General features: G+C 39.8%; 1 protein-coding gene across 1 annotated transcript; it reads right to left on the reverse strand.

The window, feature by feature from the left end:
- Nucleotides 1-14,578: 14,578 nt before the first annotated feature.
- LOC106081074 (conserved oligomeric Golgi complex subunit 7) lies at nucleotides 14,579-18,627 on the reverse strand. Its single transcript, XM_013242788.2, has 2 exons — nucleotides 18,052-18,627; nucleotides 14,579-16,570 (listed from the first exon to the last, which is right to left on the reverse strand). The coding sequence occupies exons 1-2, from the start codon at nucleotides 18,526-18,528 to the stop codon at nucleotides 14,768-14,770; spliced, it is 2,280 nt and encodes a 759-aa protein (XP_013098242.2). The 5' UTR covers nucleotides 18,529-18,627; the 3' UTR covers nucleotides 14,579-14,767.
- Between the last annotated feature and the right edge of the window lie 2,447 nt (nucleotides 18,628-21,074).

The following is a 21,074-nucleotide window of genomic DNA, read 5'->3' on the forward strand; positions in this document are numbered from 1 at the left end:
TTGCGAAATTTAAATTATATAAATAGAAAAAAACAATAAGGGCAGATAAAAAAAAAACCTAATTTGGTATGGAAACAAAAACATTTGAGTCTTGTTTAATTCCACTCGCGGAACAATACAAATTGCCGCGACTATTCCGAAAGCAGAATAGAATTGCACAAGTATAGAAGACAGCGTCAATTGGCCAACAATAACGAAATCAACGATACAACCCTGTGGGGATGGGGGTAGAAATTGCCATTCATCTGTCAAACTTATGTACACTGTCAAATTGACATTCTAGTTTTTATTTGCACTGCCTAGTGCAGCAGCCAAAAAATTAAAAGATTTGTGATTACAAACGCATACATTATAAATTAAAACATTAAAAATGTGACAAAATAAACAAATTATTGAAAAAAAAAAACTTTAAAATCCAAACAAACCATTTGACATAAGAGTGTATTTGGATACAACTCCGAAATTGCAATATTTGATCAGCTGGACAAGTGACATAACATTTTTTAGTGAACATTGTATCAACCCTTACTGAAAAAATTTTCTGATCGTGAGTATTCACGGTACTTATCACAACTGACGACTTAAGAGAAAAATCGCGTTTTACAAAATATCACCCAACGAAGCGAAAAACGTACAATTTGAAAGCTGCAAAAAAAATTGCAGAGTTGTATTTGTCTTTGCGAAAGCTATTTCAAAGTTATCATGGTTGGATTAAGAAGGTTAGCTCACTTGCCCAACAACAACGATACAACCAAGATATATCCATTTACAGGTAGTGGCAGTTGCCCAACAACGAAATATTGAGTGCACATTGGTGCCGACAACATTCTTCTGTGTTGTTGCTACTTTCGGGGTTTTTTTCATAGACTCGCGCCTATAACGGTTTTCTTTGCGGTTTTTTTCTGCAATAGAAATTTTTCTTTGCTACCTGGTGGAATTTTTCTTTTTTTTTGGATTTCATTGGTGGTTTTTTCCCACTGATTTTTTTTATCGCGCGTCGACCATTTTTGCTGTAGGCGAGGATGGGCGATCGTGAGGATCCGCCCGTGGTTCCGCCTGATAGGGGCAGGACGAAGATATTCCTGGGTACCAGGGATAGAAGTCGGAGCAACAGCAGGAAAGGAATCTTCATCGTTAGAAAACCAGGTGAAACAAAATGCGGACATATCACAAAACCCTGTAAACTCCCAGGATGAGGCTTCTAATGCGGTCTTGATGTATGATGCTGATCATAAGGGCCTGTATGTGGTTTATGTCGACAAGATCAATGAAGGAGACAACAGAAGTCCGATGAACACGATTTCCTTATCTCGGTTGATGGATAAAATGAATATCGTTGGTTTGATTGAAGTAAATAAAATTGGTTTTGGTCGAACTAAGTTAGTATGCAGAAATGCTTTTTCTGCGAACAGACTAGTGTCGGATGAGAGGCTCCCAAAAGCTGGTTATCAGCCAAGAATATTACCACATTTTGTGTCGAAGATAGGCATAATTTTTGGAGTACCAACGGACATATCAGAGAAAGAATTATGCAGAAAGATAACATCAGAGAAGACGATTCTTAAAATTAATAGAGTTATGCGAACTGAAAAGGGTGAGAAATTTCCAACAATGAGAATCAAGATATTGTTCAAGGGTGTTGAAATACCAAAATCAGTTAACTATCAATATTCAAAACGAGAAGTCAAACACTACATTTCTTTTGGTCAGTGCTACAGATGCTATAGATTCAATCATTTTGCTCAGCATTGCAAGCAAAAGGAGGAGAATTGTAAGAAATGTTTTCATCGTCATAATGAGGAGGAACAATGTGCGCAAGAGCTGAAGTGCAACAACTGTGCAGGTGGACATGTGCCTACTGAAAGATCATGCCCTGCAAGAGAAAAGGCGTATCAAATCAAAAGAACTATGACTATAGAAAATCTGTCATACAGTGAGGCCAGAGTGAAGTATGCAGCTGTATTCTCCAATCGTTTTAGTGTGCTCAGTGAGGATATGGACAAGGAATTTCCAGATGTCAACATAAACAGAAGAAAGAAGGCAGTAAGGAGTGAAGGGGTTATAAATAATACCGCTGAATCTGCGAGACACATACACTCAGTTAGTTCCTTTGCAAAGGTTGCAAAGGTTAATGAGAACAGAGTGCGTGAGGGGGCAAATGCCTTACGAACTCAGCAGGAGCATCAGCAGGCGCTAAATGGCGAGGCCAGTTATGTGGCGCCAAATGGAGTAGCTCTTTTGTCTACTTTCGGCAAGGTATCAGAATATGAGAAGGCGTTAAGCGATATGTCTTCACAACTGGCGAATTTTGCACAGATTGGTGTCAGTGGTATAAGTAATGATCAGCGACTAATTTTGGAGGACTTACGTCAGAAGATTAACAGTCAAATGGTTAACATGGATATATACAGATTAAGGCCAAATTCTGACAGAATTGTGCCTAGTGGCATTTAGAAGAGTAATTTTTTATGAAGATACTTCAGTACAATGTACAAAGCATTAATAATAAGGAGAATAAGGACGTAATGGAACTGTTTTTTGAGAGACACAACATTGATGTAGCACTATTATCCGAGACATGGGTCAAGCACAATTCGACGACCAATATTTGTAACTACAATTTCGTGTGCTGAAATAGGGCTGACGGCCACGGAGGAGTTGGAATATATTTGAGACGGAACATCAAATTTTGTTTAATTGGCTTTGATGGTGATTGTGAGGTGGTGGGAGTCACAACTCTTAATTTACGGCAGAATATTAATCTAGTAACTGTCTACATTCCGCCAAACTGCAGCACGAGAGACTTCAAACAAATTGTGACATCAGTTTTTGGTACTATAAGTGGGCTCAAGAATCCGACACTTTTAACGGGCGATTTCAATGCGAAAGCTGTTTTGTGGGGTAATTCCCATACGGATAGGAATGGTGAGACTTTAAAAGGTATCATGCATACAAATGATTTTATTTGCCTGAATAATGGGGAGCCGACCTTCATGCTAAATGAGTCGGTTTGTTCTGCGATCGATGTCAGCTTTATTAATACCAACGCGTGTAACACTGTTTGAAGTACTAGGAAGGAGAAAATAACGGGTAGCAATCATATTCCAATAATAATTGAAGTATTTGATCGTCATAATGTTCCGAAGAAAACGCACCGAATATGTCGGAAAAAAATTTTAAGTGGTTTGGCACAAATGAAGGTTGGAAGCAATCTAAATGAATTTGAGCAAAACATTTCTGGTGTCATAAGTAACAGCACAATTATCATCAATGCGGATAATAGATTCAAACCCAAAAGCTGGTGGGACAGTGAAACGGAGAAACTCTACAGGATAAGGACGGCAGCTAGACTTAAGTACTTCAACTCCAGATCATATGATGAATGTGTCGCTCTAGGAGAAATTGAGAGGAAGCTTCATAGTCACATTGGAAAACGGAAGAGGGCGTGCTTCGGCAAGTTTCTAGAGGAGGTCAACAATGAAAGTTCACCAAAAGAGATGTGGTCGAAAATCAGAAATGTAAAAAAATATGGCAGACCGAAATCTATTAACAACACGTGGAGTGAGGAGCAGAAAGAGGAGTATCTCGACATCATATCTCAAACATTGAATACAAGTAGCAATCAGCCAGTTGTGGTGTTGGGCAGAACATCTGATATAAGGCCAGAATTCAGGTTTGCTAATTTCATGGAATTTTTGAAGGGAAGGGACCCTCGGTCATCCGGAGGACCTGACAGAATAACATATGAAATGATAATAAATTTAAACCCTGAGGAGAAGAAAAAGTTTTTTGATATTCTGTGTGATGCTTGGAAAAGCGGGATATTTCCTGATAGTTGGAGAAATGTACGGATTTGTCCAGTTCCCAAGAAAGACAAAGATCTAATAAATATTCGGAACTATAGGCCTATAGCGTTAATGTCAGTCCCTCAGAAAATTCTGGAAGGTTTGCTAAAGCCGATCATACGGGACCATGTTGAAGGCAATGGCGTAATTCCATCGAGGTCATATGCCTATAGGTCTGGTCGATCTACATCGCACTGTATCAATGATTTGCAGAATTCGATAGACGCTCTAAAGAGATCTGGCAGGCATGTAATGGGAGCATGCATTGACATTGAAAAAGCATATGACAATATCAATTTGATGAAGCTCACATTTAAACTATATTCCATTGGACTGAATTCACAAATAGTGTTATGGATTCATGAGGGTCTGCGTGAGAGGAGACTTCAACTTGGGAGAAGCATAGTAACAATGGATAATGGTTTAGCGCAAGGCAGCAGCCTCAGCCCAACGCTGTTCAACGTTTATACTGCCCGGCTACACGACACTGCTTCTGACAATTGCCAAGTGTTTCAATTCGCAGACGATTTTTTTATTTTATGTTGTCATAGAGACTTTGCGACTGTGAGGAATATACTAGAGAATAAAATCTGTGAATTTCAATCGAGATGTGCAGAAATTGACCTCAACTTCAATAAATCAAAGGTGAATGTTTTTCATTTTAACAGGAGACCTAGGCAACTGTCCATAAAAGTTGAAGGCGAGACGCTGACAGAGTCAAACTCAATAAGATATCTTGGTGTGGTGATCTCTTCAAACAGTACATGCAAGGAACACATCGATAACACAATTGGAGCAATAGATCGAAATTGCAATTTCTTACGCATTCTAAGTGGATGTAAGTTTGGTGTCAGTCCTAAGAAAGCTTTGACGTTCTATAAGGCATTTGCAAGGTCCAAGGCTGAGTATGGTGCGGCTGCCTTGGCAAATTTGACGAAGAGATCTGAATTAAGGCTCAAAGGCTGTCTCAACTTCTTCTTACGGAAATCGTTGGGGTTGATTCGTTCAACACCCTTGCCTATATTATACAGTCTGGCTGCTGAGCTGCCTCCTGCATATAGATTTCAACTGATAACAGCAAAAGAAATTGCGAAATCCTTTGCTTATAATTTACCTGTGGCTGAAACATTGTTGAACAATAATAATTTGAAGTCAAGCTACTATAAAGTGTTCTCGAAGTTTAGAACAATTCTATCGGACATTGGACCCACCAGAATCAGCAGGCTACATTCGGAAAAACTGTTCCTTTTCCATGATTTTTTCAAGGGCGCAGCAAGGAAAAAATCGGAGGCTAGTGCTATCATCATCAAGCAACTCATGGCGGAAAAACTTCAACAGCTGAAATCAGAGAATTTTGAAGTCTTTTTTACTGATGGATCAGTAATAAATGGTCTAACTGGAGCAGCTTTTGTGCATATTGATTCGGACACAGTTCAGTCCCATAATGTAAACAAACAGCTAACGTCGATGTCGGCAGAAGTGCTTGCTTTTATTCATGGGCTCGTTTTGCTGGAAATAATAACATGAGTAAGGTGGCCATATTAACTGATAGCCAAAGTGGGATTATGGCACTGCAAAGTTCTGATCATAGGAATTTCCTGATAGATGAATTCATAGATCTGATTGTCTTTGCTACGAGAGTTGAAATTCATTTCATACCTGGCCATGCTGGAATTCGCCATAACGAAATAGTGGATCAAGCAGCAAGAGATGTTACAAATGGTGGCATATTGAGAATACGATGGCCGATTAAGGATGCTGTAGCGAGGCTAAGCGATATTTTATGGAGTGAATGGTCGGAGGAGTACAATGATTTGGCAAGTAGAAGCACTCTCACTATTTCCGATTATTCCCTAACCCCAGTAAGAAGACGTGGTTCAATTCCTGTGAAGAGAGTCCTCAAGATCAGAAGACTATAAACAGAATTCTCAGTAATCATTGTTTCTGTAGCAGAACCTTGGCGAAAATGCATGTAACTCCAGAGGCCAACTGTGACGTTTGTGATGTGGAGGAAACAGCTTCTCATATACTCTTTCAATGTGGCAAATACGCACTAACGAGGGCAAGATATCCTTGTTTGCAGAATATGGACACGGTGGAGGAATTTGTAAATGTCCATGGACTTGACAAGGTGTTCGAGCTAACCAGGTTTCTTAGTGAAGTGGATGTACAGCTCTGAAAAAAGGGGTTATTGACATAGTAGGCTTTGCCTACACAATTGGTGGTGGCGTTTTGGTTCCCCGATTGGGAGTGAATCTGGCCAAATAATTCCACTCATAATGGTGGCAACATAAAGATTTAAAAAAAAAAAAAGAAATATTGAGTGCACTATCTGTCAAAATCATTGATTAGTGCAGCTCTGATTTTGTGTATGTTATTAGTTCGCGCCATTTTTTTTCTGGACACTTCCTTATTGACATTCTGGTTCTTATTTGCATTATCTTTATTATAAACGTGTAAATTATAAATTAAAACAATTAAAATGTGAAAAAAATTTTAATCCAAACCAAGCATTAACGTTCTAGCAAGGCGGATTTAATAATGTGGTCTCACGCGAACAACTGTTAACAGCCGGCCAGGTTTGACGGTATTAAGATGTCAGATTTATGTTTGCATTTCCTTTGTTGTTATCTACTTTCTTGCATATTCTGTGCTTATTTACGCACACGTTTACACTCACGCACACAAATTTCTTTGTGTGTGTGTGTTTGTAAAACGTAGATCAGCTTGATGGCAAGATGGCGGATTACACCATATGATTGTTGTACTAATGAAACCACCTTTAATTGTTTCGCCATGACGTTCTAGTGAGATTTGGATACAACTCTGGAGTTGGACAATTCCATCAGCTGGGCAAGTGAGCCAACCATCTTAATCAACCATGAAAGTTATCAAAAATGTTTGCAGGGTAGTGTCAGTGTGTTTGCATTCGCTTCGCAGAAATATTTTTTTTATTCTAGAGTTGCAATTTTGTTGTAACCGCGAGTGAAAAAAGGTCGTGCGTTAACCAAATCTTTTTTCAAGTGGGCGTTTGTGAGACGAATATCAGTCACGTGCACATCTCTAAGTCTCAAGGACTTGAACCAAAAATAACAATCACACACGATGGCCGTAAAAAAAGTTTCGAATTTTTTGTCAACGCCGCACCGATTATGTACCTATGTTTCTAGTTGTTCTTCAAATATAATATCATCAAAGAGGTAAGTAATGCAGGGAGTTATTAGGAAATTTTAAATATACTTTGACCGCTGCCACGACAAGTTCGTTGGGTTTCCAAACAAAACTTGTCGAAGGCACACTCATTTTCTACCCACTCATTCACTGGTTCACAGAATTTTCGACGCATTAAATATTTATAGCCATACACATACAACACATTGGCTTTAGGAATTCTTTCTTCAAGCCACAATAACGCGTTTTAACTTCTTTCTCGCGTTTGATTGCAAGTGCACGTAATTATTGTTTTGTTTTCCAACGGACAATAAATTTCTTACAACACAACTTTCACTTGGATAAAAGTGGAGAGTGGGGGCGGTAAACATACGAGTATAGTATTTTTTTGGAATGCATTGAAAACAAAAAACAGACAATTGGTGGTTAATGATGATTCAGTGAGCTCATGAATGTCGACAAAATCTAGTTTTACGCTTGGGGCATTTGCTACTTAAGCCGAGTTTTGTTTGTCGTATTTGTTTGCCTCGCAAGACGCTTTAGATTGTTCTATCTGAAAAAAATTGTACTTGCCTTTTGATTTTATATTTCTCTCTGTGGTTAGGTAGGGGCTTTGCAATTTATGTTACAGTTAAAGAAAATTTTATTTTCAACACAGATTTTTATTAAGTTACTCAACTTTATATATATATATGTATATATATATATGTACGTATGTTTGAGGGTAGGTATATTTCGTGTTGTTTTTTTTGTCAACTATACACATAAATTCCTATGTATGTTTTGCACGATTTGATTCAAGAACTTTCGTTTGTTTCTTTAAATGTGGAAAACTATTTATGAGGTTTTTGTTTTCTTCTTTTGTTTTGTTTGAAGCAGCCAACCTTCTTCTTTCACTTGAAAGCCACACGAAAACGCAACGCACGCTTTTCTTTACAAATCGGAGGAAGAAGCACGTTCTCTCTGATACTCGGTTAAGGAATAACTAAAATTGAATTTTTTTCATCGGCTATTCCATGGGGCCAGAAAGTCAATTTGGTGCCTACCGCCAGAAGAGACGACTGCTTGCTCGGTTGCTTTCTTGCATGAAAAGTCGTTTCCGAAGCGCATACACACAAAGCCCCCATGCTCATTTCGGTTTTTTTTATGAAATACAAAGAGACAGCGTCGACCACATGTTTACGGGTGCTCTCTTAATATACGCCCTGCAGGCCGCGTTGTCAAGACAAGGAATGCTGCATGACTATGTTAAATCGCTGAAGACATGTAGCCGACAGCCCAAGGCGTATTTAATAAGTTGCTACAGCAACTTTTTTGGAAAACTTGATATGTCAAAATTTCTAAGCAAGGCGAAGAAAATTCTATTCGCCGTGACAATTCATATTTTGGGTTTTTAAGTGTCAAACAAGGCGTATTTTAAAAGTTGGCCACATCAGCACAGCTGATGGAATTTGATATGTCAAATCATTTTTGAATTCGCCTTATAAAAATTTAAACTTTAAAATAAATCTTATATATAAAAATCAGTTTGTGTTTGTTTGTTTGTGTGTTCCTTATAGACTCAGAAACGGCTGAACCGATTTTCTTGAAATTTTCACAGATGGTGCATAATGACCCCGTGTTGAAAATAGGGTACAACATTTTTTTATATCTGAAGGGGGGACGGACCTTCCCCCTTACCCTAATTTTCAGAAACGCCAGATCTCGGAGATGGGTGGTGCGTTTTAAGCGAAATTCCGTGTGCTCTCGTATAGAACCCTAAAAATTAAAATTTGGTATCCAAATTTCGGATGGGGTACCTATATATATATATTTAGACCAATAACGACAATATGGGACTCAAATGAAAGGTATTTAGGATAAGAAAACGTATCTGATATCCAATTGTCGGACCAAGTGCTAGGGGGACCACCCCAAGCCCCAAAACACCCCTAAATCAGACATATTTGCCGACCATGGCAATATGGGACTCAAATGAAAGGTATTTGCGAGTAGAATACGAATCTGTTATCCAAATGTGGGAAGAGGTCCACCTCTTTCCCAAAACACCCACCCTTTGGTTCATTGTATCGCCCCCGAAAAAGATTCAAAAAGCGCTGAAGAACACTGACGAAAGTTATGGCGTACAATGCCAGACATAAGAAGGGAGAGGATAAGGAACCAATTATGCATGACAATAATGGGGACCAGACTGGCTGGAGCAGTTCCCTCCAGTCAGCCATTTCAAGCTCCTATTGTAGTCAACAAAGGCGAAAGGACTATATGTCTGAAAATAATTTATACAGAAGCCATAACCCTACCCCCGCAATTTCAGCCAGTCTCACAATAGGTACTTAACCGTCTTTAATGCGCAAGTGCGCCATGTGTCCAGCGCGACGTCAAAGTCCTGACAATGGCTTGTCTAGAACCCTTTCAGTAGTGAGAACGATAGTTCCACCTTTTCTAGAAGAGGTCCGCTGAACACACACACACACAAGTTACCTCATATTGGTAAATAGCACCAACTTTATCTTTCCGGGGTTTACGTCAAGCCCATTGTTTTCACTAGGTTATTGTAGAGGTAGATAGCTAACAGGTGAAGATGATCAAAAGGCAACAATAGGAAGATTGTGACTAGAGCTCAGTCAGGTCATTTGAACAGTTAAAGTTTCTTTGCTACGAGGTCTGTGTCCGTGTGCCAAGATTGGCCAATGGGCTTCATGTATCCCCCGAAAGATAAAGTTTGTTCAATTCACCAATATGAGGTAACATAGTGTGTTCACAGGGGATCTCTCCTAGATAGTGTAAAGCTATCGCTCTCATTGCAATGTCAGGACTTTGACGTCGCGCTGGTCAAATGACGGACTTGCGTTTGATTTGTGGGAATGAGGAGAAGTTATAGAGGGTTTAGAACATGTTGTGGTATTGCCCCAAAATTGCGGGGTTATTTGCAGGATAATGGCTAAACGAACACCTTATTTATGTCTAAATTATCTTGAGGTACAAAGTCCTTGCGCCATTCTTGACAAATCTAGTTCTAGATGCGGCCACCTTATAAATACGCATTGCGACAGACAATACAAATCATTGATGCCATTTTCATATATATAGTTGTCGCGAAAGTCATGCATGACATATTCAACGACGTTGTGATCGAACATGTCATCAATGAATATATACATAGATGACAGTATCCCTCTTATATTTTTCAATGACAATATTCTGCAAGTTTGTCTTCAATGACAAAGTAGAGGAAATGATCCACAAATTTGTCATTGAAGAATTCATTATTAAAAAATTATGTTTATAGTACACAAAATAAACTTTTTAAAGATATTACTTAATTTTTGTTTTCGAGAATTTTGTTTATGGCTGGTGTTAGTTTTTCGCATTAATTAATGCAATTTTTGCACATACTCCAACGCCTCTTGTTTTACGGCTTCTAATAAAAAATATTAACATTTGTTAACATAAACCTACGCGAAATATAAAAAGTATACTTGCCAACAATTTCATTAAATTGAAATGTTTCCTTATGTATCTAGGTTTGTTGTCCACGGTTTGTTGTCCAAAATGTGGCTTTTAATTGTTGCTTTCTAAATACTTACAATTCCGATACACTTATCGGAACAAACCTCCATTTTCAAATTTCTTAAAGTCATTTGATTTGATGGAATTTTGTTACATTTATTATTCGCTTTCAATATTTATACCCATCACCATAGGTTGGGGGTATACAAATCTAGGCATTCTGTTTGTGACACCTCGAAATATTGATCTACTGCCCCATAAAGTATATATATTCTTGATCGTCTTGAAATTCTAGTCGATCCAGCCATGCCCGTCCGTCTGTGTACATCACGATAGCGGTCGAACGGGTAAACGAGCCGCTTACAATTTTGCACAGACAATACTTATTGATGTATGTTTTTGGGGATTGCAAATGGGCCATATCGATTCATCCAAATAGTCCGATGTCCGATTGAAAAGTGTGGACCGAATCGGTCTATTCTCAGATATAGCTCCCATATAAATCGATCTCCCGATTTGACTTCTTGATCCCCAAGAAGCTGCAATTGTTGTCCGGTTGCACTGACATTTTGCACGTAATGTTCTGCTACAACTTGTAACAATCGTGCCGAGTATGGTCCAAACCAGTTAATAACAGTATATGGCTCCCAAATAAACCCTTCTCCCGATTTGACATGTTGGGACCCCTAGAAGCCGCAATTGTTATCCGATATGGCTAAAATTTTGCACTACTTCCAATAATCATATTAAGTTTGGTCTAAATCGATTTATAATTACAAATTTTGCCTGATTCACGGTCAGTGAATTTGAGCGCAATAACATTTTATAAGAGACTAGCTGGACCGGGCCCGCTCCGCTGAGCCTTGTTTTACTTTTCATGGAACAAAATTTTCCTTGGAATATTTATTTTCGATAATTAAAGAGCTTTTAGTGAAATACCATGCTAGAAAATAGTATATCACTTGACAAACAGTTTAACAATATAAGTAAAGGCACATCTGAATCCCATACGATCTTTATTGGTCTCCGAATTTAAGTTTGAATGTAAGGTGTACTCCATTCTTAAAATAATTTATTTCAGCCCGATATTCTCATGATGTCTGATTTAGGTATATTTTCGGGATGGGATGAGGTGGTCCCCCAGGCACTTGGCCATGAAAAAATATCAGCATCGTGCTCTTCTCTCAAATACCATTTATTTAAACCCCAAATTGGGCCAGCAAATTGGGGTATGAGCCCCAAAAACTATTGTATGAATATCGAGCTCCACTGTCTTGAAGACCCAAATTGTCTTGGTGAGCAAATACGTCCTACTTGGGCGTTGTTATGATGGGACCGAATGTTGATGTCAGATTCATGGTCTACTCCTAAATACCCTTCATTTGAGCTCCATTTTTCTATAGTCAGCAAACATGTTCGGTTTGGGGGGGTGTTTTGGGGATGGGGCGGCCGTTCAGTGACTTGGCTTTGTTCTACTCTAAAATACCTTCTATTTGAGCCTCATATTGCAATGGTCAGCAAATACTTCTTATATGGGTGGTGTTATGAGGGTGGTGTGGTCCCATAGACACTTTTCCCGAACATTGATATCAGATTCGTGATTAACTTCCAAAGACCTTTCATTTGAGCCCCATATTGCTATGGTCGGTAACTTTGTCCCAAATTTGGATATCAGATTCGTATTTTACTCGCATATACCTTTCATTTGAGTCCCATATTGCCATGGTCGGTAAATATGTTCGATTTAGGGGTTTTTGGGGGTTGGGGTGGTTTCCCAAACACTTGGTCCGAAAATTGGAAATCAGATATGTACGTTTTCTACTCTTAAATACCTTTCATTTGAGTCCTATATTGTCGTGATTGGTGTATGTATATATTTGGAAGGTTTGGGGTGGGGCGACCCCAAACCCTAGGTACCCCTTCCAAAAAAAATGTACTATAAGAGAGCACACAAAATTTCGCTTAAATTGCGCCACCCATCTCCGAGATCTGGCGTTTCTGAAAATTAGGGTAAGGGGGAGGATTCGCACCACCTGCCCCCCCCCCCCCCTCTTTAGATATCAAAAAATGTAGTACCCTATTTTCACCACGGGATTATTATGCACCATCAGTGAAAATCTCAAGAAAATCGGTTCAGCCGTTTTTGAGTTTATAAAAAACACACAAACAAACAAACACAAATTGATTTTGATATGTATGTATATAAGAAGATAATCTGCAAGATATGTCAGCAAATATGTCATAAAGGTGACAAAATTCCAATTGTCTTAAAGAAGTCTTGATAAAACTGCTAGGACGGGTGCTATAAAGATATTGACAATCAATGTTGCCAGTATCTTTCTTTCTTTTGTCCTTGAATTTCAAACCCTTTTGTATATTCTAATCCAGTTGAAAATGAAACAGGGGCAAACTTCTCACATATCAATGAGTGTAGTCCGATTCAAGTTTAAACTCAATGATAAGGGGCCTCCCTTTTATAGCCGAGTCCGGACGGCGTACCGCAGTGCGACACCTCTTTGGAGAGAAGTTTTACATGGTATTGTGCCTCACAAATGTTGCCAGCATTAGGAGGAGAAAACCACCGTTGAAAATTTTTTTCTGATGGTCCCGCCAGGATTCGAACCCATGCGTTCAGCGTCATAAGCGGACATGCTAACCGCTGCGCTACGGTGGCCTCCAGTTGAAAATAATAAATTGTATTTGTGTGAGGGGCAGGAAAATTCGAACAATCAACTAAGTGAAGAAACAATACAAAACAACCGAACGACTTCTCACGAAGTTGCTTACACTTTTAGTGTGTTACTGTTAGTATTTCCTATGCCCGCGGGCACAGGTGTGGTTGTTGCCCATCCATGATTTAAATTTTCACGCTGATGATCTTAAGGGCAACTGCCAACCAAAATGTTTTTCTCAGATTCTTTTCTTAATGTTGGATGGTTTATATTGACCCAATTATCTTCATTACATAGCATTTTTCTCTCAATATGTAAAAAATAATTTTTTGGTCTGAATGATTGGTGTTTTGCAAAAATAAACATAGAATAAGAAAACCAAAATACCTGCCACGTGTTTAATCAACAAAAAACAATGTTAAAAAAACAGAAAAACAATGCAAATGAACGATGGTGTTCATTTGCTGCTGTATCAAAAACAACTGACACAAAGAATCCGTGTGACTTACCATAAAGGGCTGGGCATCGCTGATCTGTTATGGCCGGTCATGTAAAAGATTACTTTGCAAATGAAAATTTTTCCATGAACATTCCATTAAGGAACAGGGGCAAACTTCTCACATATCAATGAGTGCAGTCCGATTCAAGTTGAAGCTCAATGATTTGAGGTCTACTTTTTGTAGCCAAATACGTAGCGTAGCGTAGATCCACCCACTTAAGGGCACGGTGCCATAGTAGGAACCCATAGGTGAAGATCGGCCAAACCACAGCAATGTGCATCCATAGATCGCCCCTGGTATAAGTTACCGATTCGTCCCTAACGAAGATGACCGATCACTCTATGTAACTTTTTGTGAAGGTTTTGCCGATTTAGCCTTAGAGGGTTGAATCAGAACACTCACGCCCACGCCAAATAGGTCAAAGGACAATAAATAAATTGCACCTGAAACAAATGAAGGTCACATTGCCCTAGCAATTTGTGCTGGGGTAATATTTGATTGCATTCGCTTAAATATCTCTACGTATCGTTTACCACCTTATACAGATAGATAGCGTCATGTGTAACATTGCACATAATATTGTAGTATTTATTTGAGTAATACGTAGGTTCCAATGTTTTTTTCTGCCATTAAAATTTAAAAAAGTAATAACCAACCAACAGGTATGCACCTGTATTTATTCGCCTTATCCCACAGGTTGGCAGTTAATTCTTTACAAATATGGGCAGTACTTTTTTTTTAGTTTACAAAGCGAATGATTCTTTAACGAGCGTAGATATGCGCGCCTAATAGCAAAACATGCTCCGATGTCGTCTTTTCTTTATTGAGATCAACAATTGATTGTGCAGCAAACTCCATAAACGGAGATCACGTGGAAAAGTTGGTAAACAAGGTTTTTAATGGTTTGTGATTTTCTAGACTATGTAAATTACGGCTATTGCACATAACAAGAGTTCTCTGGAATGCCTACATAAGTATGATTTTATTGTTGCATACTGATTAGAAACATAGACGCATATTGCCATAATTAATTGCTTTTCTTTAAGAAAAACAAGACGAGCGGGTACACTTACTGCGTTGATATTATATTGCGCATTTGTCTTATTGCCATTACTAAACGTGGCTCACAGCCGGCACTCAAAGACAAATAATTGTCCGGCGAGGCTTTGAGTAGAGTTAAGATTTGTTGCAGAGATGTATTTAAAGTCAAGCCCAATTCCTCAACTACGCTCGAGAGATATTCAATGTCGACCGCAAGCTGTTTTGAAGAGGCGTTAGACAAAGATTTTATTTGTAAAATTTGCGATTGATAAAGAACGCAGCACTGGGCTACGACCAGCGAGAGCAATATGTCAGCCGAAGGTATGGGCTGGGCATATTTGATATGGCACATTTCCAAGGCCATTTTTAATAAAGCGGATGGAGCTAACAGCAATGGCTCTAAGTGCTGGGGCAGTGTGAGGAGATACTGCCCAATTTGTGTAATGCATTCCTGGGGAGCAAAACTAAAAGCTGGCATGTCTTGCATGTGTCCTTGTTGCAATTGATGAGGAGGTTGTATTTGGGATAAATGAGACTCCAATGGCTGCAAAAGAATGCTCAGAGTAATGTCATGGGTCTCGCAGAAAAAGGTCTTCAGGGATTCGTAGATATTTGAGAATATACCCAAATTTGCAGTGGGATTATCTGGATTTGCTTCCAAACGTTTCTGCTGGAACTCTGCAATAGCGCTTAATATACGTTGTTGTTCGCCGGACTCAAAAGTCTGGTAGATGTTAATGCTTGTAGTCTGTGGTGACTCCCTAAGCTTATGTTCCAATTGAAGCAAACGCTCTTGCAATGTTTTTTCAAATTTCTGTAGTTTCTGATGGTAGTCCGCCAGGCACTCCAACAAGGCTAAAGTGTATTGCAACATGGACCAATTGCTATCGGTATTTAGGTTGTTGGCATTTGAGCCAATATTTAGTGTCAGTTGTCTTTGGGTCTTCGAAAATTGTTCCAATAAACGCTTGAAAATGCCACCCAAAAGATTAATCATTTTACACAAAGCTAAGTCACTGGTAATATTGGCGCATCTTCCTAGGGATTCGTGAAGCCAATCAAATAATTTATTGGTGATATCTCTCAAATGGCGCACTGCATCACTGGCATGGGGTTGACTAACTAACACTTTATCCACTTGTGTGGACAGATGAGTCTCTTCCAGGCGTGGATATTGCTGAATGAACTTGTGAAAGTACTCATATATAGCTTGGCCAAGCTGATGGCGTAAATCGGGCGACAACTTTATAGAAGATTGCTCCAGATACGCGTTCAATTGCAAGACAAATGTATGATTTGCATGAGCGAATTGCTGTAAGAGTTCTAGACGCTCATTACAGGTTTTTAGCATTTGCAGTATATGATTATCTCGAGAGGGTTGTAAGGCTGGCAGCAGCTCAGCAAGCATCATGAAGGGTTGCAGGCCATCTTCAACGTCAGGGCCAAATACTTGGGAGCACCACTTCACTTGTTTCTGGCAATGTTCTAGCAATTGATCGTAAAAAAGATTCAGGAAATGCTGTTGTTGTCCAGCTGTTTCTGTTGCTTGTATTTCCAATGTCTGTTTCCACTGTTGCTGTAGCGCTGTTTTCTGTACGGCCCTATAGTATTGCAGCAATTGAGCTTTTCTTTGGATTGTCTCGAAGATTCTGACATAGCGTTGAGCTTGTTCGACACTACCTTCGGCGAAACACTGCACCAATGAAGGCGAAGCTAGGGCCTCAAGACGATTTTTAAAATCCTCAACTTGAGACTTTCGTTCTTCGTGTCCGGGTAATTGTTCCTGGGCTTGCAAACTCTTCTGAAGGGCAGATATTTTATCGCAAACGCTCTAAAAGAGATAAAAAGTCAAGAAAAAACTTTGTTTTTGTGATTACTTCAATTTTAAAAAAAGGAGGTTAAAGTTCGAACGAAGCAAGCAATGTTAATAAAAATGTAAAGCTATGCCAAATTTCATCCATAACCTGATGAATTTCAACATCCATGCCAAGTATGCATAGGTATGTTGTAGCCACATTTGCATGTGGAGGTGGCGATCCTCGTCAAGCTCCTGTAGATGAGCAAGCTCGTTCCGGTTCAAAGAACCGATCGCCGCGGGAACAGGGTGGCCATTGGTTACATAAAGGCGCCAATAACCCGCCTTGTCATATCGAGCATCATAGGTACTCAGCATTTGTGCAAGAGCCGGTACCGCCCGACCTCTCACTGAGACTCACCGCTCCATACCGCTGATTGTCCGCGACTGCCGTTTCAACTACCCGCATGGAACTACGTATGGAGCATTCCACTATTCGCAACCTGTGGACGCACCCGGTAGCTCGCAGCTAAGCTGCACTTGACGGCTATGAAAACCACACAGATCGAACCTGAATTTTCCAGCCTGTGTGGAGCTCACAGCTATCCCGTGCCTGACCATAATACGGTCCTGCAAGCGGAGATCCGGGCGATCACGGAATGCGTGAGGTGATGTGGTGCTAACGCGATGATGTCGAGTGTGAACATCTTTACGGACAGTAGAATGGCAATAAGGGCAATAACAACCAGGAGGGCCACGAACAGTCTTGCAGTGTAAGGACATTAACGCCTTCCCTGAGGATGGCACAATCCACATCGTTTGAGTGCCGGGCCATAACGGAATGAAGGGCAGACGATTTGGCAGTGAAGGCAAGAGATCTGCCGTCGACAACACTAACACTATGGAACAGCGAAACAGTCGGTAGGACGGCGAAAATCCTATGGGGTTATCCGGATCGTGAGAGGAACAGGCTATTACTTAAAGGAAGTAAGAAGGAGGTCAGTATAGCTCTTGATGTCATAACGGGACGCAAAGGGCTACGAGCCCACTTATGCAAAATCGGCGCGGCAAGTGAAAGCATGTGTAGGAAGATGATGTGTATGTGGGAAAGGTGATGAGACGTTGGAGCATATCCTATGTCATTGCCCGACTTTCGCGGCTAACAGACACCGGCATTCAGGCGGCGATACGATACCATACATGAACCAACTTAGGGGAGTGGTATGGAAAACAATTAAGGATTTTGTAAGTAGCACAGAATTCCTAACTTAAAATTTTCTTCTTAAAGGCTACAGTGTAGTTTTAAGAGGAAACAAAAAGCCGATTAAGGTGTGTGTCCATAGTGTCATGGGGCGGATAATTATCTACACCCTCTTTTGCACCTAACCTTACCTAAGGACTAAGGAGTCATTATATTTAAGCATTTAGGATGAAATTTGGTGCAAAAAAACAGCTCCTATATAGGTCCGTCATCAATTACATACTAAAGAGAAATGCATTCTAGGAGTTCTTCTCACCTTCAAATCATTCCTCTCGAAGCTGTCCTCCAATTCAGACAGAAGCTTGCCCCATCCATCTGATTCTTGTAGTGATTCCTTGGCTGCTTGCAATTTGGTTTGTTTAGTGTTTAGTTTTTCCAAAGTAGCCATACAATCACCAGTTTCCTCTTGGACAGCGGCCACTTCTTGACGCATCTCCAACATGCGGCCTTGCAACTCCCGAACATCCGAATGAAGTGCTTTGACGTCCTTAACTATTCTTGGTAAATTGGCTACCAATTCATGGCTACTCTCTTCAACAGCGTAATTAACTTGTTGGACATAAAGCTGCAACTTGGAAACATAAGTGTTGATAAAGTCAACAGCCTCAATGTCTCCAGCGCCGGCATCGCCTTTGGTTGCCGCTGAACTGTTTTCGTCGCAATACTTTTTAAAATTGTCATTTATCCAATCAACTGCATCAAAGGAATCCCCAGATAGTGTTGAAATATCCATTTGGACTTACAAATCAAAGAAAAAATCAAAATTGAATTTAATTGTTTGTTTTTAATTTTCCTTAGCCGAAACGTCACCAACAAACTAGCCCTCAGCTGTTTGGCGCCCATAGTTGTATCAATAAGTACTCTTGCAGAGTTCGGAACTATTCTCAGATATTGATTGTAAACTGTAGGCCATGATTGAATTATTTAATGATTGTCTTACGCGAACAACTGAGGTTAATCAAGTTGGCAACCCTGCGTTCAAATTTAAAACTGTTATTGTTTTATAGTTGTTGTTGCCAATAAAAGACTCAGGCTTAACTTAACAACTATTTAAATCTATCTTTATTTAATATAAAATTGTGCCCCGGCACGGGATAGCTGTGAGCACCACACAGGTTGGAACGGGCGCGTCCACAGGTTGCGAATGGTGGAATGATCAATAAGGAGTAGCTGTAACGGCAGTCGCGGACAAACAGCGGTATCTAGCGAAGAGTCTCAGTGAGAGGTCGGGCGGCACCTGCTCTTGTACAAATACTAAGTGCTTATGATGCTCGATATGGCAAGGCGGGTTATTGGCGTCATTAAATAACTAATAGTCACCCTGTTCCCGGGGCGATCGGTCCTTTGGACCGCAAGGAGCTTGTTCACCTACAGGTGTTGTAGCCACATAAAAATGTGGCTACAACAACAACAACAACATAAAATAGTGCGACAATTAATTCGATTAACTTTTACGAAAGTCTACAGCTGAAGGCTCAACAACTCACGAGCAATTAGCAATTGCTTTCGTCTGGCAGCTAAAGGGTTGCCATCTGGTTCACTCTTAAAACAGAAGTCGGCAAGTTCGGGTTGCCACATCCACCCCCTTTCCAGTGACCAAGTGCTTGGAAAGACACACTTTTGTGAAATGGACACGGTTGTGTGCATGAAGGTAGCTGTGTTAGTTCATTATCAATCGCTGGTGAATCTCAAAATGAGAACAATGTCATGTTTTGAGAGGATGATGGAATAGTCTCAGATTTCAACGTTGCACCTTGTGTTGACTGTGGTTCTTGATGTTCTTTTACCGGTTGTTCAGAATTATTGATGACGAAAGCTGGTTTCAGACGGCTTACCCCTTATCATGACGGTATATATTCGATCTGAAATTCTTTGAACTGGTTGAACAGCACCTGTGCGTAGAAAAACATGAGTACAGTCCTAAATATTTATATATTGGGTTGCCCAAAAAGTAATTGCGGATTTTTCATATAGTTATCAGCTGTTACTTTTAGCTTGCTTTAGAAAAAAAGTGTAAAAAAGTATATTTGATTAAAGTTCATTCTTTCTTTTAAAAAATCCGCAATTACTTTTTGGGCAACCCAATATATAACAATATTTTACTCCTGTTGTAGTGCGAGGCTGGAACTGGTCGCAAGAAGTAGAAATGATCACGATTTTGCAGGAATGTTTTATTGGATGAAAAACTCGTGGGGTAATCGTACATGTCTTCCATATAGAAGTTCAGCTTGTAGATCTTCTTCAAAAGCCGTTCTTAAACCAAGCATTACCGTAAAAAGTACTTCAACCCAAGAGGTGTTACTGTGACACATTAATACAGCTTAAAAAGATCTGTGCCATCTTTCTATCATCCCGTTTGATTGGGGATGATAGGCTGTTGTCCTCTTTGGTTTTGATCCAGTTAAAGTAGCAAGTGCTTTGAATAATCCAGATTCGAATTGCGTCTCTTGATCTATTGTTATCACCCTAGGATAACCAAAACGTGAAATCCAGTTTGACCAAAATACTGTTGCCACGGTTTGTGCTGACATGTCTTTCAAAGGCAATGCTTCTGGCCAAGGCGAAAAACGATCTATCATCGTGAGGCAATATCTGTAACCTTGAACCAGAGACATCACAACAATGTCTAGATGGACATGATCAAATCGATTATCGGGAACATCTGTTTTGTTGGGTGTAAGTCGGTTATGTCTGGTAATCTTAAATCTTTGGCACGAAAGACATACGCCAATACCATACATACCAATTAAAAATTTGCTTCTTCATTCCAGGCCAAATATACCTTTCACGAATCGGTTAAAGACTAGCACGTCCACTGGGATGTGAAAGATTGTGATAGGAGTTGAAAGTTTGTTGACGTTAAGCCTCAGGAACGTATATACGAACATTTCCGTCGAGATGCCCCAATAAAAAGAAAAGAAGAAACGGGAAAAGAAACCAAGAGGTTGCCGTACTGCATATGGTTCTGTTCTATTAGATCGACACCGATTGCAATATCCGATGCATCCGTAGCAAGAGCTAGGTCTGAGGTTGGTAGTGTTGAGGTTGCATAAACGAGGCTCTCCTTACAACCTGAAAATGCTCTCTCTGCCGTGGATGTCCGAGGCACTTTGTTTTTATCATTCTTCTTCGTTTCTTTGAAAAATCCGTTTAAGGGTGCCTGCAATTGAGCAGCATGTGGTATGCATCGACGATAAAAATTTATTACATCAAGAAAACTACGAAGTTCACAAGTCGTTTCGGGCTTAGCATAGTTTTCGATTGCGATTACTTGATCGG

Source organism: Stomoxys calcitrans, chromosome 5 (genome assembly GCF_963082655.1).
Source record: "Stomoxys calcitrans chromosome 5, idStoCalc2.1, whole genome shotgun sequence".
NCBI lineage: Eukaryota > Metazoa > Arthropoda > Insecta > Diptera > Muscidae > Stomoxys > Stomoxys calcitrans.

Coding starts and splice junctions, on each gene's coding strand:
- LOC106081074 (XM_013242788.2), bottom strand. CDS start 18,528: ATGGATATTTCAACACTATCTGGGGATTCCTTTGATGCAGTTGATTGG. Junction 16,571..18,051: donor TCGAGAGGAATGATTTGAAG/GTGAGAAGAACT, acceptor TATCTCTTTTAG/AGCGTTTGCGATAAAATATC.